Source organism: Periplaneta americana, chromosome 6 (genome assembly GCF_040183065.1).
Source record: "Periplaneta americana isolate PAMFEO1 chromosome 6, P.americana_PAMFEO1_priV1, whole genome shotgun sequence".
Lineage (NCBI taxonomy): Eukaryota > Metazoa > Arthropoda > Insecta > Blattodea > Blattidae > Periplaneta > Periplaneta americana.
Genome location: NC_091122.1, coordinates 105881466 through 105905292, shown reverse-complemented (window position 1 = coordinate 105905292; position 23827 = coordinate 105881466). Strand labels below are relative to the sequence as shown.

Here is a 23827-nt window from a genome sequence, read left to right as displayed (position 1 = left end):
TATCCAGTTAAAAAAAGGCATTTTGGCTAACTTCCGGGCTGTAGTGAAGTGTTTTTTTTTTTCGAATCATGTCAATGTGAACATGAAAGCTTGGAGTTTGCAAATTTCTGCATTAGCGCCTAACGTCAATGTTAATGTTTTATATTTATATAAACTATTGTGAATGGCTCCATTAAGTAACCTGATATCAAGCTTTTGAGTTTGCCTTATGTTTGCATTTACTGTTCATTGTGAATGGGCCCTAAGAACTTTCTATCAGTGAGAAAGCCATGGGAGGGTTCCATTTAAGCACTAAGTTGCATATTTCTGTACTTGAAGAGCAGAGGTTTTTTTCTCCGGAAATTTTATAATTACACAAATTAAATCTGATCATTCACCATAATTATAAATTTGGCAATTATCCTGTTTAAAAAAACTGTTAAATCAGTAATTGAAAATGAGAGAATATGGTACTTATTCTTAACACTAAGGTTGTGAATGAAACTGACAGTGACAATATTTTCAAACTTTTCATTTATTTCGCTTTTGTATTTGTGTGAAAAGTCTCCGACTTAAAATAAAACTTATCGTTTTATATAAGGGCATCATCTTTTTAATTAATATAATGGTATTTGTGAGGACACTTACATAGGCTACTTATAATTCCCTGTACATTTCACATACTGGAAATCTATCTCATGCATATATACATACATGTATGTATGTTATGTAACCTTGACAAATATTTAATAGCTTTTTAAGCAGCATTAAACTCTTAATATACGAGGGTCATTCTGAGACAGTGCCTCCTATCTCTTTTTACAGTTAATAACATATAGTATGTGCATTGTCTCTAGTGCTGAACAAATTAATGTCAAGACACAGCCTGCTTGAAGCTCGCATTTTAATGTCATCAATGTCAATGGGGAAATGCTAGGAGAAACATTTAAAAGTTGCGCGAAAAGTCCTTGCAAGGGAGTTTGGGGTTTAGAAAAACTAAATATGTGAGCTCCAAGCCTGTTGGCACTTATCTCGCTTCGATGTTTGCTGTTCCACTGAAAGAACTTTAGAGAATTTGAATTTTTAAGGGGGAAAGGCGAAAATGGAAATAACCTAATAACTATCATCAAACATCTGTTTGAAAAACTAGAAAGAACGATTAATCAGCATTATACAAATACTCTACACTTTTACAGGATTGGGGGAGGCCCTCCTAGAAGCATGGGAGCTGATTCTTATGAAGGAAATTGCAATTTTAATCAGGGGCATGTCTGAAAGTTTGGAAGCTGTTAAAGAAAAAAAAAAGTCAGTGAAATGCAGTAAATCAAAAAAATATGTTGAGAAGGCTAGGGCCCGACATTGGACTGTTATACTGCAGTATTTAGCAGTAGCAATAGCAGTAGTAAAAATAAATATTAGAGTGAATAAACATGATATTACTGAAAATTCGGCAAAACCATAAATCGATTGTGTTGCTTGTGCTGCTGTTCTTGCACAATTCGGTCAAACTTGTATAAAAAAGTATTTTTCCACAAGCTGCATTCTAAACATTTTAAAAATTAATACTGAACTATAAAATAACAGACAAGTGTTTATAAAGTTCACTGAATTTTTTTTTTTTTTTTAATAAGAAGTGCTGCTTTTTTGTGCTGATCAGTGTAATGGATGTATTTCAAGAAATGAACAAGTATATTTGCTGTTACATGGGAATTTATCCTTCGAAAAGGTGGAAAAATTCAAATATCTTGAAGCAACAATAACAAATAAATGACACTCAGGAGGAAATTAAACGCAAAATAAATACCGTATGGGAAATGCCTATTATTATTCGGTTGAGAAGCTTTTGTCATCCAGTCTGCTCTCAAAAAACCTGAAAGTTAGATTTAAAAAACAGTTATATTACCAATTGTTCTGTATGATTGTGAAACTTGGACTCTCACTTGGAGAGAGAGGAACAGAAGCTAAGGGTGTTCGAGAATAACGTGCTTAGGAAAATATTTGCGGCCAAGAGAGATGAAGTTACAGGAGAATGGAGACAGTTACACAACATAGAACTGCACGCATTGTATTCTTCACATGATATAATTAGGAATACTAAATCCAGACGTTTGAGATGGACAGGGCATGTAGCACGTATGGGTGAATACAGAAATGCATATAGAGTGACAGGTAGGAGGCCGGAGGGAAAAATATCTTTGGGAAGGCCAAGACATAGATGGGAGCATAATATAAAATTAGATTTGAGGAAGGTGGGATATGATGGTAGGGACTGGATTAATCTTGCTCAGGTTAGGGACCAATGGCAGGCTTATGTAAGGGCGGCAATGAACCTCCGGGTTCCTTAAAAGCCATTTCTAAGTAAGTAATACTTGCTGTTAACGTGTAAGGACAACATGATCTTCAATATATTTTTAAAATAATTTCTTGTATCACTCACATGTCTAACCCAGTCATGTTAGAGTGGTGCATTATGCCGAGCTAGTTGATACATAGGAACTACCTATGAGTCATTCCACGTCAAATCGCACAAAATTATACAAATTTTGACCTTCATACTTCTGATTGCGTTTATATTTTTTTTACCAACTCTATGGGTCTCATAAACCAACAAGTGTATTTTTATTTCCTCCTAAGTCCACATGTTTTTAAAATATTACATGTTAAAATTTTTTTGAAAAATGCATTTAAGAGCTTAAAGTACTGTCTTTTATTAAATATTTACTAACTAATTTTAATATAATTATTTCAAATATTTTTTTTATAATTCAATTTTTAAATCATATACATCAATGTGAAATAGTCCTATTAAAAATCTAAAAAAATGCCTATTAGGTGCACTGAAGTATTCTTAATAATTCCAGAAAAAATCAGAATGGGATCTCAATAGTTTAATGGAAATTTAATTACTTATGACAGAATGTGTAGCGGTCGGCGCAGCAGCAGTGGACGGGAAGCGTTAAAGTGCACTAAGAGGTTTATCGGCGCTGGATAATTGACTGAACGTTGCAACATTACACCCAGTACGGATCAAGTTACTCGAGGAAACACTGCTAATTTACTTATTATGATATCTTCAAATAATTGTACATTATGCTTTTCAAATGTTTCTTTTCATTCACATTTTAAATTTTCATTCGCCTACCTTCTTTCTTAAAAGAAAATTGTTTTACTAAATCTTCAGTTTTTGACAACGGAATGAAAGAATATAATTTTAATGTACCAGTTATTGGTTTTAGATTATGGTATCTGGCCTGCAAATTTTCAGTGTGGTTTTTGTGCTTATTGAATGGACAAAATATAAATGACATGTTAGAAATGTTTTTTGTGACTAATCACAGTTTTTTTTTTTTTGTGTTGTTATAGGATCTTGTATAGGCTAACTCTCGTGGCAAGTCTTTTAACAGTATCTCCAATGCCAACACATGGACCTTTACCATGCGACATTGCAAAGAAGTGTCATTCAGCACTAATTCCATTATCGTCTTCATGTAAGCAATTATTTAAATTTTTTTTTTTTTTTTGTATTGTGAACTTGATCCATTGGAAAAGTAGATGATTTTTTTCATATCGTTGAATTCTTGCTTTAAGAAATTGATTGCTTCGGATTGAAAAAAGTGAAAGGGATCGGTGTCATGTTTCATGGTTTCTGAGATGACATTACTTTTGTAACGAATTTCTGTATCTCCTTTGAAATATACTACGAAAGGATTTATTTATTTAAATATACAGAATAAAGAATATAATTACAAATAAGAGAAATAGAAATAAAATAATACAATCAATATAAAAAAGGAGATGCAGTAGTATTAACAAAATTTGAGACCGAATGAGCAGCGCTCGTGTTCAGTCACAGTTCAGATATAATATTAATAGGCCTATAAGAGAATATAAAATAAAATAAAGTAGGAAGTAAAATTAAAATTTTACTGTATTGTGGCTTGGCATATGTTCCAATGCACACCTTGTATTGAATCTTGTATTACAAATGAATAATTTTCAAAAAAGTCTGCAATAACTATGTAATTTTCAGGTTGTACTTTCTTTGCATTCCGTCAAAAATAAAATATGGCTGACTTTTGAATGGATGATGATGCATCTTCTACATGAAAAACTTAACATGCTAGGGAGCCTTTTACTTTTGAAACTTTTCACGGGGGTATCGTTTTGTTGTATCTTTCTTTTCTTGATAGGGGATTCTATTGACATCAAACTCTTGTTTAATTCCTCAATATTACTGATTTCTAGCACTGTATCCATAGAAATGCTAGAAGAAATACTGGGATAATCACTTTCTCTGTCCGCACTTTCATTTGATTCATGTTTATTAATATCACAAGAACTACCGGCTTCACATATAATTTCACCTGACCTATTCGGAAATTGATTGATTTTTATGGAACAAATCACATATTTGCACACTCAAAGACTCCTTTAAATTGAGTTTTATCAATAAGTCGCGACTTACGCGTCTAAGTGTACTTTTCTTTTTAAAAGCGTGATTACGAAGGTAAATGGATTTAAACACTTGTTATATATTACCATCACTCATATTGTATAGAAGTCACGTCACTGCGCGAAATTCAAACCCAAACTGATTATTTTTCTCTCATGCCATCTGTTTACTGCCATAAAGTTTACTGCCTTACCCAGTCTTGCTATCATCAAACACTTGGCTATATTACATTATAAACTGTGAAGGGCTTCCCCCTGAGCTGACAATAATAAAATAATTTTAGATAAGATATTTACTGTTTCTTAAGGTATTAATCATTTGATGATTAGTATGGTGACATCAGATGCAACGGGGAATTTCCACGGGCAGCCTTCTAGCCTATGGCTGCAAGCAGTTCATTAGCTGGGCATCGCGAGCGCGTGCATGCCTCCGGAAAATAAATTGTTACAAATGTATGGGTGCCGATCTCATATTTATAAATGCAGTAGTTTACAGATAATACATCAGTGAACAAGTCTATATTTTTTTCAGATTTTTAACTTGGCTATTTAATATAGTAATTTTGCTTTGAAAAAGAAATGATTAAAAAAATAGGCCAAATTTTAAATTTATTTGCGATAGGCCTAAAGTAATAAAAAGTGTTGTATTTCGTCTTTCAAATGCGCCAAACCGCAAATCTCAATTATATGTAGACACAAAGTTCCAAGTGAGTTTATGTAACAGTGCGCGCATAATTTGCGTAACTTCAAATATTCATAACTACACAAATAATTAATAATTGTGAAAATAAAAAAAAAATACGGGTCTCCTTATTTGATGTCTGGAATTCATGAAAAAAATTCGACCATTTCCGAGAAGGTCGTGTTTTATTGCCGTGCGATTTGACGTGGAATGACTCCTATGCAGATACATCCGTAGGCTTGGGAGTAGGGGAAAAACCGAAGTCATCTGAATTGTAGGCATAAACAAATGTAAGGAAAACTGGCAACTTACAGCTGCAGGATCATCAGGTATGGTAACTGTTATCTTAAATGCCAATGGCAAGTACACGAACACACGTATTTGTAAATAATACTCTTTATTGTACCGTACAATGTTCATATACATAATATGGATGTATACAAAATGATATGAATCATGTATAAATAATAACAGAGGCTCTATACATTTAAAAACATTTGGAAATCAAATTGCTTACCTGGTACCTAGTTCGAGTGAGATTTAATGTTGTTTTCCTCAGTCTTCATCTCATAATTGCGTAACAATCACTTTGAGTTTACGATTAAGTATTTTAAAATTTGTTTGTTGAAGAGTGTCACTCAGAAGCTTACATTGTGTTAATAACAACATAAATTTACTCCTACAACACTGTCCCTTCCGGAATATTTGAGAATAATGAATACAAACATTACATCACAGGAACTTAAAAGTGTAGCTGAAAGGGAGTTAGAATACCGACGACGTTTCTGAACTATAATCTTGTTCAAATCTGGTTTCAAGCTCCTTGAAGATATAATTCACAACGAGGCCGTAAGTTGTACAAACAATTGTTCACAGGTGTACATCAAACCAAACATCGCGAAATATTGACAGCATGCTTTCAGAGGACTGGAAATTTTTCTTGTGATAAAAATGTACAGAATTCCTTTGGAGTCACCCTTAAATTTATGTCCTTCAGAACTGTGTCACATAAAAGTGTATAGAATTCCTTTGGAGTCATCCTTAACTTTATGTTCTTCCGAATTGTGTCACACAGTAGATCTGAGTCCCATTTCAAGTTCCAACCTGACCTCTGACACATCCATAGAATAAGGATACGAGAAAACTGAAAAATCTTTTTTCCAGACTTGCGAAATCCCTGAATCTGTACTGAAATTCTTGTTTCAATTTCTGCAATAGTTGCTCGTAGGCCTACTTTGAAAATAAATTCTCGTTTATTTCTGCTTGCAAAGATTGTAAAGCTTTGAAGTGATACAAATCCTGTGATGTTACTTGAGAATAGACTAATGTCAGTTTTGTTTGAAATACCGTTATCATGTCAAACAATTGAGTAATTATAACCTTTCTGCCTTGCATTGCAGTATTTAGGATGTTCAGGTGATTAGTGATGTTGCAAAAGAAAGACAGATCCTGCAGCCAAGTACTGTCATACATACATACTTAAGTGTTCTGCCCATGGGCAGGTCTTTCACTGCAAACCCAGCATTCTCCAATCTTTCCTATTTTCTGCCTTCCTCTTAGCTGCACATATGATCCACATATATTAATGTTCTCTATCATCTGATTTCTTCTGTTCCGAACTCTTCTCCCATTCACCATTCCTTCCAGTGCATCCTTCAGTAGGCAGTTTCTTCTCAGCTAGTGACGCAATCAATTTCTTTTTCTCTTTCTTATCAGTTTCAGCATCATTCTTTCTTCACCCACTCTTTGCAACACAACTTCATCTCTTATTCTGTCTGTCCATTTCACACGCTCCATTCTTCTTCATATCCACATTTCAAATGCTTCTATTCGTTTCTCTTCACTTCAAATACTGTCAAGTACTTCAGAAATGTTTTCCCCTTTCATTTCCATAAACAAAATAATAGACTTGAGCGAAACAGCAAAGTATTATGTCAGTTTGAAATTGGCGCTAAAACGGCAGCACTGAACATAGTCAAAGTAGTTCTGCTTCCCCCTCCATAGTCATCTTCTATAAGAGCAATATATGGCAGTCTGACATCTCTGGTCTAACCTATTACCTCACAGTCCTGGTACTGCTTGTTCTCTGTAATATTATCTAATCTGCCATGACAGTGCTTTTGGAATGATTAAATAAACATTTCTTAAAACGCCAATGAATTTCAGTGAGTGCAATGTGCTCTCCATTCAGAAGCAGTAATCATATACTGCTACTTGATGGTGAGGTCTGATTCATTGCTACAGTACAACCATGCCATCTTGTGGCAAGAAGTGAAACTTGAAATGAGAAGATTAAAATATTAACACAGTACAATCCAAATTAATTTTCATAGACAATTTTATTCTAGGCAATAAAGATTCATTCTCTGCAGAATATTTGTGGTTCAAGAAGTGGACCTTCTGTAATATTAGTCCAGTCATGGTGCACCTTACTGGCTTCATATTTAGGGTGTCAATGATATGATTACTTACTTCACTGGGATAGCATCAATTACAAAGGACACAACCCACTTCCTTTCCAATCCTACAATCCTCAGAACATAATTTCATTGGCATCTTCTCACTTTCCGCGAAAGGCTGGCCATTTATCAGAGAAATATCGCAACTGATTGAGTGTGCTGAGAAGAAAGAGCATTAGAGGCGAACAGCTGAACAGTGCCCAGAGCCATAAAAATATTCAAATATCTTCAGTAGTGTTTTCCATTCTCTTCTAAATCTTTATTTATTAATCAATTATTTCATGACATCATATGACCACTACAACTTAAACAGTGCCACTGAACAAAACTTTTGTCCAAATCTGGCTTTCAGGTATAGCTTGAAATTTTTCAAGTCAGCTTTACAAGGAGCCAAATTTGTATAATACACGTTCACTGTTCGTTAGCAGAAAACCACAAATTTAAGTCACACAGAAAGTGTGCACTCAATGCTGGGCTCTGATGTTCTGTCAACCCACTTGAGGTACTGCATGTGGATATAAGTGGAATAATTGAGCCTGGGTCTGGTACACTTCCTTCGTAGCTCAGTTGGTAGGGCGTTGGCGTTCTCAGCCATAGGTTCCGAATTCGATACCCAGCCCTGGAACAATTTTTCCCATGAAATTATTCAAAACTTTTGTCATTCATAAATCCAACCCTTCATTTGACACAAGAAGAATGACAAAAGATGTGTAGAGGTAGGGGAAAGAATGTCCAAGCTAAGGTTGGAGATGCTGCACTGAGGACAGAATGACAAGGTGGGAGAAATGCAGTGTCGCACACAGTTCCTCTAGGGAGCTCTCTCAGTGACTTTTCCTTTTTTCTCTTATTCATGGAACTATTAAGGATACTCGAAAAATCAAACCTTTTATTGAATAATAACCATTTGATAAATCTTTGCCGATGGAAATTGCTGAAACTAACCCACCTCTTTGCATGGCAGCATTTGGTCGCCATAGAAATACACTGCTGGTGCCCCCTCAGAGAAATGCATTCATATACAGTATCGAATGATCAATAACTTTGTCCTTCTATTTACAGTATGGCAAAGCTTCTCTAGAACCTTGAAACAAATCCTAAAAGTTGGCATAGCCGTAGATTTTCTTAGGGCCAAATAAGAGGATTAAAATGAAGTGCAGAAACAGTTTTTAATATATTCTTCTACTAGGTTTCTGAAGCAGAAACCTTTTAGTGGTAAAGTTGATTAGACACTGCAAGGAAGTGGAACTGATGTGATGCTAACTCTCACAGTATGCTATGGAAGAGTTGGGACCAATGAGCAGAAATAGAGTTTATAGAGCAGCTGTTGCATTGCCATATTTAAAGCCAATTGAAAGCCCGTCCATCATATTTTAATGGCCCAAAACAAAGTGGGCATGGTGATAAATAACAGTTGAGTCGAGTAGTTTGTCACATTTCATTTACATAAACTGATTCAGGTAAACTGGCGAAAAACCTGGTGATTCGTCAAAAAGTGAACTTGCATGCTAGTAATTTAATCTAAAATATAGAACTTATGTACTACATTTAATCTAAGGCTAACACTAAATTTAAAACACTTGAGCTATTCTCAGAGGACAAGCTTAATACAGTAAAATTTAATGATAAAACACACATGTTAGGTCAATAATACAGTGTTCATTGATTTGATGAAATACATTAAAGGTGATATGTTACAGTTGTATGAACATATCATTATTAGTGTTCATACAACTGTAACATATCACCTTTAATGTATTTCACAGTAAAATTCCTCGTATCCAGCACCCAACGTATGTATGTATCTAATGCTCTTGATTTAACAATGAAGTCATTCTTCTTCGTGCTTCCCAATATTTCTATGTGATGTCTTGAGCTATTTGAAGGGCTGTGCAGCTTGCCAGATGATCCATATCCATTTCCTGCTCCTGACAGCGTAACAGACAATTTGGTGAAGTCAGTATACTGATTCTGTGGAGAAGTTTACTTAAACAATCATGGCCAGTGAATAGCCTGAACATAGCAACAGCAGATTTACGAGAAAATTCCGGGATTAGATGAGTGTTTTCCAACAGATTTTTCTATTTGATATTTTCACTTTCTGCTAATATTTTAATATTGTAATTGTGGTTGATCTTGCTTTTGATGATTCGTTTGACAAATTTAGATTTGTATTCTGTTCAATTTTCGAACCTTTTTTCGCCGATATATCAGTCTTCTCATTTCATCTATGCTACAATATGCAGGTAAATACTGAAGAATTATGTGTTTATTTAGATTTTGAATTTGTTTAATCATAGAATGTATTTCTTTAATTTTTTCCATTTTTGGGTGATTTGTTTATACTATTGCCTGGATTACTGTTCTGAAGTCTGATAATATGATTATGTTCTGATAATATGATGTTCTATTTATAAATGCTCAGAAACATTTGTAGTGTTACCTGCCACGAGAGCTATAAAGTCAGACTGATTCAGTTCCTTGATTTTGTCACGACACACCCTCATTTTGAATAATTTTAGAGGCGCCATTAAATACAGTATTACTATCCATGTGTTCTTTCACAGCACGGTCAATGCTACCGACTAAGTCAAGAAGACCACAAAATATGCCCGGATTTTCGGCACTTTCTGTTTCATCATCATGGCTGCGCAATGCCAGTTCAAAAACACCACAGAACTTTATGCAGTCTATAATTATTCTAGATTAAATATATATATTTTTCTCTACTTCTTGATTATGCTTCTCTATGGATTCCTGGTATGCATGACTAAGCCTAACTGCAATGTTCAATGTGCCTAGGGTACTGAGAGTGACAGCATTCTTAAGGTGCTTCTTACTTTGTGAATGTTTCTTAGCATATTCATACAAGTGTCCAAGATCCTTCATGCCACCCCTCAAGTAGGAATCAGTTCTTCCAAACAGCAAGCAACAATAAAGTGTTCCGAATTTCACATCCACACATTCATTCATATTATTCATAAATTTCTCTTTTAAATTGTTTATTATAAGAACAAAATTTACTACCCTTAGCTTGTTAAACAATGGTTAAGTCCGGCGTAGGTCTACCTAAATTCTTAACTTCAATCCTCTCCTCTACCATTCTAGATGACAACGGTTTCTTCAATAAAGAATCAACAGAATTCATGTCAAATATTTAGCACCTTGAGCAGTTCTCACTAATGCTTTTACACAGATTTAATATTTCACATTACACATTCACTACCACACTAACATTGTTTTGTAACAGTCGCTAACTACTAGGGCAACCAGCGAATAGGGATTACAAAGAACGGACACTGAGCGAATTTTCCTGTGTTTTGTTTCTCTGTGCGTCAGTGTTTAGTTCCACTTTCAAGCGCTAGAGGTTAGTGTAATCGAACACACGCTAAGATAATAATTGAGAATAAAGTTGAGACACAGGATCCAAACATCGTCTACCTTATTACATAATCCAGTAACGCTTTGCTTCAAGTAAATTCAAGTTAACAGCTTTTTGTTATTTCTCAGTGACAAACTAGTTGTAATAATAATTGTTTATATTATATTATATTATATATATATATATAATAAATTCTATTATAAAATAATATAATGCATAATAAAATTATGTATCAAATTCGTTTAATATTTGTATACAATATAATATAGGCCTAGGTGTATGGTTTTACTTCTCGTAGAAGTTTTGTTTTTCCATTTTCAGAGCTATCAAATCATTACATATTTTAATTGTTGATGGGGGTCAATGTCTCAACTCTCATTATAAAGGAACTCTAGAGTCTAGACATTACAGTAAAGTTAATGACGGATTTATTATTTCATCGGTCCAATTTATTTTGAGTACATAATGTACCTAGATGTATTAATTGTATGTGTTATATTTCTGCTGTGTCGACTGCTAGCTGGTGTGATGTCAGTGCCAACTCCTGGGAGAAAGCAGAATTTCACACTCAAACTGGTTTGAAGGTCACTGAAATCAGTCCTGCTACATCAAAGGTACCGACGCAAAGTGTCCATACTGTATAATTATCTCTGCGCTGGGGCAACCATAAAGCATAAAAAGGATAATGCCATATTAGACCTATGGTTGGTACCCTTAAAGGTAGTATGGATTGTCATAGGCCTAAAAATTGCAAATTTTCAAAGTGTAATAAAGCATAATTAAAAAAAATTAAGCATAAAGCATAATATTCGCAAAGACATTATTATTCTTGCACCAAGTTAAGGGTTTAAACAATGAATAATTATTGCTGACTACCATTTAAATTTAGGTTTACATTAAAAATGGGAGACAATGTTGACGTCAACAATGTAGCATTATTCGAACTTTTAATTTCTGAAAAGTACCATTAGAGTAGATTTCTATGTGTAGAGTAATTTTGAACGATGATCTCTTTCTGGAAGTAGCAATCTTCTAAGATGCCAATCTTAAGTCAACTGGCAATGAATGCTGTGCAAGTTCCTCCATCCAGAGCCTCAGTGGAAAGAAGTTTCTCAACCCTCAGCTGGATTTTGAACTCTTGTAAAACCTCTCTGACGAGAGAAAATTTAGATGCTCATATGTGGCTTGCCCACAACCATCATTTCAACAATGAAGATGAGGATGAAGATTAACAAAAATGCATAGGAAATTGTGCTTAAAACTGTATTACTAGTTCAGAACATTTTAAGTACGGTACATTCGGTTTCTGTTTTCTTGAATATTTCATTTCCATGGGAGCTGTGTAAAATACTACTATTGAATTAGTAGTTATATATTATTTTGATTTAACTTTAATAGAGATTCTGCATCTGTTTAGTGCAAACAACGATGAGCATATAATTAGTTGTTTTCGCATTTCAAAAATATTATATTTCATTTAAAATTAACAGGTAAGAACATAATAAAATTATTAAAAATTAAAAGCAACATTTTCCTTAAAATAAAGCATAAAGGTCGTTGTCCTACTATAACGAAATCGTACTGTTTTCCAACACCTGGATATATCGTCATGCTAATTAGCAAACCCCGTAAGTCCATTTTGTTTCAAATACAGTATGATATTTTGTACCAACATCTCAAGCAAAACATTCTCTATTGAGTCAGTAAAATCCCGTAACTGTAAAAAAATTAATAATCAAGCTATAAGGATATTGCAAAACTTGTAATTCCAGTATATCAGTTTTTGAGTTGGCAAACCAAGTAACTTCCAGCTGTAACATGCAATTAATAGCATGACATTAATGATTACACATTATAACTAACAAATGTTCACCCATAATGTCTTTAAATTAAGTTTTTTGTAGTATATGGAGTTACGAGGATTTCTGTCATTAAAATATTTGAAGTAAATATTTATGCATGGAATTAGAAGGTTTGATATAAGAATGGAGTAACCTTTTTATAAAATGAATATTTTATAAAGTTATTTAAATATTTATTTATCACTATTATTTCATAGTTGTCGTACGCCTGGCTGCTGGAGTAGATCGGTGAGTGGAGACACCATCTCCGAGAAGAGAGGCACAAACTCTCAGAGCCAGTTACACAGTCCCAGGAACTGTCGAAACTGCTTCCAGTTGGTGGGCGGCGAGGATTCCCCTCACGTGCTCTTGTTGAGGAGAGTTTCCTTGATCGGTAATTACGTGTCCTAGGTAGGAGATCTCCCTCTTTCCAAAATGGCACTTAGAGATTGAGCATGTGAGTCCATGTAGCTCCAGCCACTCTAGTACTTTCCCCTAGTGCTGCTACCAGGATATCGAGGTATGCCCTCGCGAATTCGCCATTCCACCCGGAGACAACGTGCGACATTAACCTCTGGAACGTGCTGGGCGCGTTCTTAAGTCCGAATGGCATGACCCGGAATTGGTAGCAGTCCCCGTCAGGCGTAGAAAAAGCCGTGTATTTCCTAGATGAGGGGTCCAGGGAATCTGCCAGTACCCAGATTTCAAATCCAGCGTGGTGAAGATGGTGGCTTTCCCCAGGTCCTTGAGAGCTTCAGGGATGACAGGGATAGGCTGTATGACGGCCGTGGTCACCTGGTTTAGTTTCCGGTAGTCCACGCAGATACGGGGAGACTTGTCCTTCTTTTCCACAATCACAATGGGAGAGTTATACCGTGACCAATTCGGCTCGATTATTCCATCGGCAAGCATCGTGGCTATCTGCTCCCGGATGATGGTTTTCTTGTTGTCAGAATACCTATAATGAGGGCCCCATATAGGTTGATTACTGCTGACCTCGATTATATGGGTGGCACTTTTTGTCTGCTTCAGCCTCTCGGTTTCACTAAAAATCGTGGCGTGCTTCTGAATCAGGTGAAAGAATGGTCTTGACCATTCGTCCGGGAAATGATTACTGATGGAGGAGATGTCGACCTGCTCAGGGGACATGGGCACATCTCGTTCCTTTGTCCAAGCTATGGAAGTACGGACGTCCTTCCCTAGATGGACCCACCTTCGCTGGTAGTCTCCTAGCCAAGGCGCACCTAGGATGACATCTTCCCAGAGGTCGGTGGCGATCAGGAGCGTGGCCATTGTCGATCCCGAGTACAATCTCTGTCTGGATGGTCCCCTGGACGTCCATTGTTCCTCCCCTGGTGGCCAGGAGAACCCTTTCGCGTTGGGTTCCTAATCCAACATTGGTCGAGACTAAGAAGGCATGGAGGAAATTTGCTGATGCTGCAGTGTCGATTATGGCGTGCGTGAATTTCCCGAAGATGTCTATTGGGATGCAGGGAATCGTTCCCCGCTCGGTGTTCACCATCTGAAGGATTAGGCCTCCTGCTGTGCATTGTTCTCCGCCGGACGAGTGCAGGCCAAAGTCCCGGCGGTTCTCCAGTTTCCCTACCCCGTCGATCTCATATTCTCACATTGTAGTACGGGGCATTCACGGTGGTAGTGCCACCCTGGACAATGCCAGCATTTGGGTGGCTGTGGCGGAGGCGTCGGTCTCGGCTGGGAGGCATCTGAGGGCTTCGCTGCTCGGAGGTCCGCCTCGATAGCAGTTGCTCGCAGGATCAGGTCATTGATGCTGCTTGGGGCGGGACAGCGGAGAAGCGGCCTTAGTGCGGGCTTCAGGAGCTCGATCAGGAGGGGGATAAATGCAGGTAGGTCGGACTCGGGGCACAGGCGTCAGTGCAGTTGGACCTTTCGGGTGAGGAAAATCTCAACATTATCCGTTTCCTTTTGCGACTGTCCGTAGAAGGATACTTGCAGAGAGGCACGGAGACTGCGGGCCCATTGAACTTCAGTAGTAGCCGGTCCTTCAAGTCATCCCAGGAGAGCAGAAGGTCCCCATATGTCTGATGCCAACTTTTTGCGGCCCCTTTCAAATGCTGTTGGGTCAAAGGGACCCACTGGGAGGAAAGCACGTTCGCCTCGCTTAGACTGCTGCAGCAACTATGTAGGAAGGAGGCCGGATCTTCACGGTCGAGACCACTGAATTCTGGGAGGACGACGGGGCGGGGTGGACAGACTGGCAAAATTTAGCGAAAACTGTTCCATCTGCAGCCGCAGACGCTGTAGTTTTCCCTTCTCGGCCACATGGCGCCGTAGGCATTCATCACAGCTGTAGGACACTCCTGTGACGTCTCTTACGGTGTTCTCCCATCCCAGGCAGGCGTAGTGGAAGAAGTTCGAACAGCTACCACAATAGCTGATATGAGTGCCAGTCCCGGGACATCCCTCGAGACAGCAATGGTCCCGCGTTCGAGTCCTCATGACTTTCCTTTTCTATTTTAAATTATTGTTGGGCACCACCGAGAAAATAACTCCTCTCAGAAGAGCAATGGGTGGAGTGAAGGTCCGTCGTATCAACTGAGAAATCTGGCCCACGTTGGACGCCAATTGTCATACACCTGGCTCCTGATTCGTTCCTCTCCTTGCGGGTTGTCGAGATGGGAAGGGGTAACGGGAGAGACGTGGACAAGAAGACTGTAAATGATGGAGAGATGAGGTGTTGGTGTTGGACCACTCATCGAGTGCCGATATCTGTGATGAACACACTCGAGAACTCCCTATGAGGCACGCAGGAGTAGCTAATTGATTGATTTTTTTTTTTTTTTACGATCTGGCATCTCCCTTGTGGCGGGGATCTGGGTGCTGGTAGGTCGGAAGGGCAGCCACCTCGAAGAGCAGGTGGTCTGGATTTGGGAGTGGCTGTTGGACGGGTTGCCCCGATCCAAACTCAACCAGGAAGAGTTCCCAGTTCAGCCGCCATCTGCAGGTCCTCTTCTTCTGGGGCGTCAGAGGCAATGGCGACACAGGACGAGGTGTGGGGGAGGGCCCGGGCGGTGTTTCCGGAGGGTGGCCCACCAGGGGTGCCAAGTACTTGGGCAATGTATAGGGAAGAGGGGTCGCTGGCGACCGATCGCCGTTCCAAGCAGGCAAGCACTGTGGAGGCCGCGGCTTCGTTCTCCTGGCTGCTCGTCGGCGGTGCTTCCTCTTCTTTCCTCTCTGGGGTTTTCGTGGAGCAGAAGGAGAGAGGGTCATGAAAAGAAAAAAGACTGAAGAGAGAAGTAACTTCATGGTTTATTTGATAAGATAGTCGTAAAGTTTTAAAAGGAAAGCTAATAGGAGGGACATGAGCTGGGTATCAGAGGAGGATAGGAGACAGGTGGAGTAATGGGAGTGCCTAAGGACAACTCGGCTTGTTTTGTCAGGCGATGGGGGGGGGGCAGGATAACGAGAGCAATGGAAATGGGTTGACGGTTGGTTCTCTAGGTCGAAGGATCTAACACAGCGCACTGTGTGACTTACCGACATTCAAGAACACACCCCTTGGATTCGGAGGATCAACACATCGCACTATGCGACTTACCGACTCCAAGAGGGGAAAAAATGGTGACCTCTAGTGTTCAACGGATCAACACAGCGTACTATGCGACTTACCGACACTAGAGGGAGGTTTAGGAGGAGGTTTGGGATGAACAAGCCAGGTTAACTGTAGGGAGTCGAAGTCCGGAATGTAGCAGGGGAAGATAGGAAGGATCAGAGAAGAAACGTAAGGGGTGGAAATGTTAGAGTTGTTTTTTTCTAGCCTACCAAAAGTCGAATGCCATTACTGCAGGGCATCCTGTTCTAAAATGTATCTTGAACAGAATTTGACCTCTAAACGGCACTCTTACTTAATTTATAAAGAAAACTGGTGTCCTCAGAAAAATGTTGAACCCCTTTCCCAATGTAAGTTCTCCCAAATGTCTAATGATAATAATCTCCTCGTAAGTCTCTTCAAGCCAAAGAAGGATGAATGTGATACCTATGTGTCATTTGAAACAGAAAATTTGAGTGCTGATCTTTACAGAATCCATATACAAGGAAAAGAAGAGGCAAGGATAGAGAAACAGTCTAATAAAGATAATCCAACATTTCTTACAATTACAATGGACTTACAGTCGTTACTGATATGCCCAAAGTCTACTGTGTCAAGTCAATATTAAAAAATGAAACTGTCTATTCACAACTTCATAATTTTTAATCTAAATATCAATGATGGGTCTTGCTTCGTCTGGAATGAAACTGAAGGTGGTTTGAGTTCACATTAGTTTTCAACCATAATTTCACACTTTGTGTTGTCGCAGCTTCCTCTACCTGAGAATATTGACAAAATTGTACTTTACAGTGATGGTTGCTCTTATCAAAATCTCAACATCACACTTTGTAATGCTTTACTGCATATTTCAGGGACCTTCTTTTTCGGAATATGTATGATATGAACTTTGTTGTGTTGAATATTATCGTACCTTGTTAACATGTTTCGACCTATTTTCGGTCATCTTCAGAACTGCTTTTGGTGTAAAATTACAAATTAATGTGTTGTTCAGATGTTTCATAAATAATGTCCAAAAAGTTAGAGTTATTTGAAATTATGTTTTGGAAAAGGACAATTTTGTAGCAAATGGTTGAAAAAGAACAGTTTTGACAATAAACTCGTTGGTTTAGGATAGTTTTGAAACAGAAAAATCAGTTTCAAATTATATTTATTTTGATTTTAATAATGTTAAACACAAAACATGTAAATAAGACTAGAACCTATTTAACAACTTTATACAAAGATATTGTCTATTTCATTGACATTTTCACCTTCTTTCAACGAATTTGCTTCCATCTTGAGTTCCTGAGACTGCAATTTTTATCTGATTTTGAAGTTGAAGGTATGTAGAACATGCATCAGTTCTGGGAGTCTTGAAGCTTACATTGAAATTGCAATTAAAAATATGTCTGAACAAATTGTATTTTATTTCATGTTGAATATTAAGGGATTTGTTATAAAATCACTAGAGTTTTTTTCAGCATTTATGCTGCAATCAAAGTACAGACATTTGCATACAATGGAACGCTGTGAGGAGTATATTTCAAAATACAACAGTCTTGATCCACTCTGTTCGAATTCACATAAAAAGCATGATAGAAGTGCTGAATATCCTGCATCCCTAGAGTTCTACACTTATCTTCGTTTTCGCATTCTCAGCAGTTATTTCGAAGAATCATTCACTTTGTACCTTCGGTAATAGTAACAATTCAGTCACTGTTAGTTGGGAAGGAACAGGACAGTTTTGCACAACGATACTGAATACATAACAAGTACAGGAAAAGGAGAGTTTGGTTACAAAATTACCTACATGAAAAATGGAAAGTTCTGCTGTGTACAGGGAGCTGGAAAGGGAGAGTTTTGCAGTAGCACTCACATTTCACAGCAAAAAATATTATAGGAAAGAGCTGCTTTTGAAACAAAATATCACCGTTTCTAGATGCATATTACCAACACTAACATAATCATATGACAACTTACTTAATTACAACTGGCTTTTAAGAAATCTGGAGGTTCATTGCAGCCCTCACATAAGCCCACCATTGGTCCCTATCCTGAGCAAGATTAATGAAGTCCGTATCATCATATTCCAACTCCCTCAAATCAATTTTATATTACCCTCCCATCTACGTCTCGGCCTTTCCAAAGATCTTTTTCCCTCTGGCCTCCCAACTATATGCATTTCTGGATTTGCCCATATGTACTCATGCCCTGCCCATCTCAAACGTCTGGATTTAATGTTCCTAATTATGTTAGGTAAAGAATACAATGCGTGCAGTTCTGTGTTGTGTAACTTTCTCAATTCTCCTGTAACTCCATCCCTCCCAGCCTCAAATATTTTCCTAAGCACCTTATTCTCGAACACCCTTAAACTCTGTTCCTCTCTCAAAGTAAGACTCCAAGTTTCACAACCATACAGAACAACCGGTAATACAGTATAACTGTGTTATAAATTCCAACTTTCAGCTTTTTTGAGAGCAGAATGGATGATAAAAGCTTCTCAATCGAATAATAACAGGCATTTCTCATATTTATTAAGCGTTTAATTTCCTCTCGAGTGTCGTTCATATGAAAATTAGTTTTTTTTTTTAATTGTGGAAAAGGACAGTTTTGCAATTCACCTGCTCATTTAAGAATAACCAATTGCCTGCTTCCATCAACAGTAATACTTAATATAATACAAATTTAAATTAGACATTTCTATAACTGATGCATAATTAACCTTTCTGAACTCACATAAAAAATTGGGCAGTGAAGAATAAGACAGTCACGCAATCACCATTATCAAAATTCAGCTTGGACAGGAAATTGCCTGAAAGAAACAAAACAAAATTACAATTAGTAGTTATTTGTAAGACTAAAACATAGAATTTTAAGGAGGGGAGGAAATATAATACACTGAGTCCCACTTAGAGGGATCGAGAAATAAGTGCTTTTAAAGTATAAATAATGGTTTTATAACATAAACTTCTGTACAACTTGATGTAAAAACTCTCCGAGTTTCAGGGAATGGTCAGTTCAACTCGATGTGTGCACTTCGAGCTACTCTGAAGACATCTAAAAGGTACTCAACCTTCTGCCAAGTGTTCCATAACATCTGTGAAGTGATTAGTGCAGCTGCATTTATAAGGCGTTGTCTCAGTTTTTCCAAAGTGTCAATTGTATCACGCTGGTACACAACACTTGTCACAAAGTCCCAGAGGAAGGTCAATGGGCGTCAAGTCGGTTGACCTAGGTGGTCAGGCAAGGGTTCTCCTCTTCCGATCAACCTAATGGGAAAGTTTGTATTCAAGAAGCCACGCACTGCTCCATAGTAATAGGGTGGAGCCCTATGTTGCTGACAAACCGATTCTGGGAGGAGATGATCAACAACAAAACTTCTGCAACATGTCCAGATACACATTCCTTATGACTGTCACCTCGATGAAGAAGAATGGTCCAATGATGGAATGTTCTACTGAATGGTGCCAGTCCACGATAAATGTTAGTGCACATGCACATGAACATGCAACTTTTTTTAAACCACTGGTGCATAAACTTGGACAGTTTATGAATTTAACTTACTGTTATTATCATGCAATATTTTCAGTTCAGTCAATTCTACTTTTAAGAATGATACTACATTAGACCTAACAGACAATTGGTCAGTGTCTGAAATGAAATATAATACTTATAAAAACTGAAGGCTTTTACTCTCAGCTGGAAGAAGATTTTCAATTAAATTATAAGCCTATGCTTGAATTTTAAATGATGGCGTAGAATTGACTTTATGTATTTCTTTTGCACCAAACGATGCCACTTGAAATAAGGTGTTGTACTGTCTTATATTACTTAAAAAGTATGTTGATAATGGATGTACTCTGATGAGTAAGTTTTTTTATTGGTTGTGGGGACTCTTGAATCTCAGGAGGAAAAACTTTTACAACAGCACAACATAATCCGTTTGGCTCATTACCCCATTTTTTGCATTGCATTTATTACATAGTTTATTCATTTTATCTATTTTAACACAATTCAAGTGAGTATGGTTAATATTTGTATTATAAAATAATGAAATGCTAAGCTAACATACTTTTACTGCATACTAAATCAATATTCTCTCGTTGTTCATTAATTTTCCAAGATAAAAACTAATGTGGTATATAAATGTTATTTTAAAAAACACAGGAAACGAATATGGGTAAATTATGAGCATAGGAACCTATTTCGTGACACTTTGTAAAATAACTCAGCTCCAGTGAGCTCAACGGTAAAATACTCATTTTTACTCCATTATGTGCTGTATTTTTGGTCCCAGGAAAATACTCATCTTTACGACAAAACTCTTAAAAATACTATTATGTTCTGTGGAAGAAAAGAAACTGAAGTGTATAAAATTTAATCAAGTTATATAATATTGTTTATATTTAAAGTTTTCTGTGTGTAAGAATCTATTTTAATCTTATCTGTCCTCGATTCACTCAGGAGTTATCGTAATAGCATAAACATTATGTCCATACTTAACAATGGCGAAATAATAATTATACAAATCAGTTAAGTACCTTCTGAGATTACTTCATACAAACACACGAATATTCTCTGTATGTTAATATTGATAAACATTTATATATTCCCATCATACAAATTATTATATGCGTATAAAATAGTGTTAAATGAATAGCTTCTGTTTGTTGTTGTGCAAGGCCCCTTATAGACGAAGTCATTTGTTTTCATTTCATTATAGCCTATTAGTCTGAGGCAACTCTGGTAAAATGCATTGCCATTTTAAAACTCGTGTATCTCCTAAGTTTTACATAAAATAAAACTTACTGGAAAGAAAATTTTGTTATGTAATATTTTTCATAAAAATCAATAATAAGCGAGATATTTCCACTTATTTAAATTCAGGCCCCCTTATAACCCACCTTTTAAATAAAGTATTTTGAATGTCATATAGCCTAAAAGCTAAGTTAGAACATACGTAATTTATATTCCAATTTTCATATAAATCAGTTCAGCCATTATCGCGTGACAGACAGACAGATATATATACAAACAAAAATTTCAAAACCTCGATTTCTGGTCTCAGGATAGTTAATTATACATGTTAACACCAATTATTCTTGAAAAATCGAAAACTACCAGAAAAGTTTTGGTTACAGATTTATTAATAGTATAGATTAATTCATTTTGCTTGTTTTATTTTCTTTCCCCTCTTTAGGGTGCAATGTAATCTTTTGCAACAACAGTATTTAGGGTGCAATAGAAGTATGCCGTAACATAGAACAAGTCTACAAATAAAAGAATGGCTTATGTAAACTTTTATTCATTTCTGCAGAAAATGCCAAGAATACATTAAGATGACATGACATTTTCATTATTGCAGGCTCTAATATTGCAGCCATTAATTTGTGAAAGGACATCTTCATGACCTCTTCACTATGCTTTGTACAAGTGAGCATCTTACTTACTTACAAATGGCTTTTAAGGAACCCGAAGGTTCATTGCCGCCCTCACATAAGCCCGCCAGCGGTCCCTATCCTGTGCAAGATTAATCCAGTCTCTATCATCATACCCCACCTCCCTCAAATCCATTTTAATATTATCCTCCCATCTACGTCTCGGCCTCCCTAAAGGTCTTTTTCCCTCCGGTCTCCCAACTAACACTCTATATGCATTTCTGGATTCGCCCATACATGCTACATGTCCTGCCCATCTCAAACGTCTGGATTTTATGTTCCTAATTATGTCAGGTGAAGAATACAATGTGTGCAGTTTTGTGTTGTGTAACTTTCTCCATTCTCCTGTAACTTCATCCCGCTTAGCCCCAAATATTTTCCTAAGCACCTTATTCTCAAACACCCTTAACCTATGTTCCTCTCTCAGAGTGAGAGTCCAAGTTTCACAACCATACAGAACAACCGGTAATATAACTGTTTTATAAATTCTAACTTTCAGATTTTTGGACAGCAGACTGGATGATAAAAGCTTCTCAACCGAATAGTAACACGCATTTCCCATATTTATTCTGCGTTTAATTTCCTCCCGAGTGTCATTTATATTTGTTACTGTTGCTCCAAGATATTTGAATTTTTCCCCTCTTCGAAGGATAAATCTCCAATTTTTATATTTCCATTTCGTACAATATTCTGGTCATGAGACATAATCATATACTTTGTCTTTTCGGGATTTACTTCCAAACCGATCGCTTTACTTGCTTCAAGTAAAATTTCCGTGTTTTCCCTAATCGTTTGTGTATTTTCTCCTAACATATTCACGTCATCCGCATAGACAAGAAGCTGATGTAACCCGTTCAATTCCAAAGCCTGCCTGTTATCCTGAACTTTCCTAATGGCATATTCTAGCGCGAAGTTAAAAAGTAAAGGTGATAGTGCATCTCCCTGCTTTAGCCCACAGTGAATTGGAAAAGCATCAGATAGAAACTGACCTATACGGACTCTGCTGTATGTGTCACTGAGACACATTTTAATTATTCGAACTAGTTTCTTGGGAATACCAAATTCAATAAGAATATCATATAATACTTCCCTCTTAACCGAGTCATATGCCTTTTTGAAATCTATGAATAACTGATGTACTGTACCCTTATACTCCCATTTTTTCTCCATTATCTGTCGAATACAAAAAATCTGATCAATAGTCGATCTATTACGCCGAAAACCGCACTGATGATCCCCAATAATTTCATCTACGTACGGAGTTAATCTTCTCAAAAGAATATTGAACAAAATTTTGTATGACGTCAACAAAAGTGATATTCCTCGAAAGTTACCACAGTTGGTTTTGTCCCCCTTTTTAAAAATAGGTACAATTATGGACTCCTTCCATTGTTCTGGTACAATTTCCTTTTCCCAAATAGCAAGTACAAGTTTATAAACTTCGCTATATAATGCACTTCCACCCTCTTGTATTAATTCTGCTGGAATTTGATCGATACCTGGAGACTTGTACTTTTTCAGATTTTCTATCGCAATTTCGACTTCTGAAAGCGTGGGTTCGGGTATAAATGGCTCAGCAGTTTGTATTTCAATTTCGTCCCGATCATTTCTATTTGGCCTACGTAAATTTAGTAGTTGCACAAAATAATTTTTCCATCTGTTTAGGATTGATGGAGAGTCTGCAAGCAAGTCACCATTCTCATCCTTGATCACGTTTACCCTTGACTGATATCCGTTCTTAAATTCTTTTATACCCTTATATAAATCTCGAATGTTTTTACTCTTACTATTTGTTTCTACCTCATTCAGTTTTTCCTTCAAGTAACCTCTCTTTTTATTCCTAAGTGTACGACTTGCTTCCCGTCTTTCATTGAAATAATTATCTCTCTTCTCCTCAACTGGATCCTGTAAGAATTTCAATTTTACAAGTATCACATTTTACAAATCGAGATACACAGTAGAATTTGAATTTTTCAGATGGAACAATGAAACTTATAGCATCAAAATGTTCACTTTAAAAATGAGTTTA

The 23827-nt window shown here is 36.9% G+C and overlaps 1 protein-coding gene across 6 annotated transcripts in view; it reads right to left on the bottom strand.

Moving 5' to 3' along the window:
- Positions 1-498: 498 nt before the first annotated feature.
- The window catches only part of Fancl (E3 ubiquitin-protein ligase Fancl), a 92137-nt gene continuing 68808 nt past the window's right edge, over positions 499-23827 (bottom strand). For 4 of the 6 annotated variants that reach the window (XM_069828714.1, XM_069828715.1, XM_069828717.1 and 1 more), the window contains one exon: positions 16014-19172. In XM_069828714.1, coding sequence (XP_069684815.1) covers positions 19152-19172 — 21 coding nt within the window. In that variant the 3' untranslated portion in view covers positions 16014-19151. The other 2 variants (XR_011332644.1, XR_011332645.1) reach the window with 2 other exon arrangements.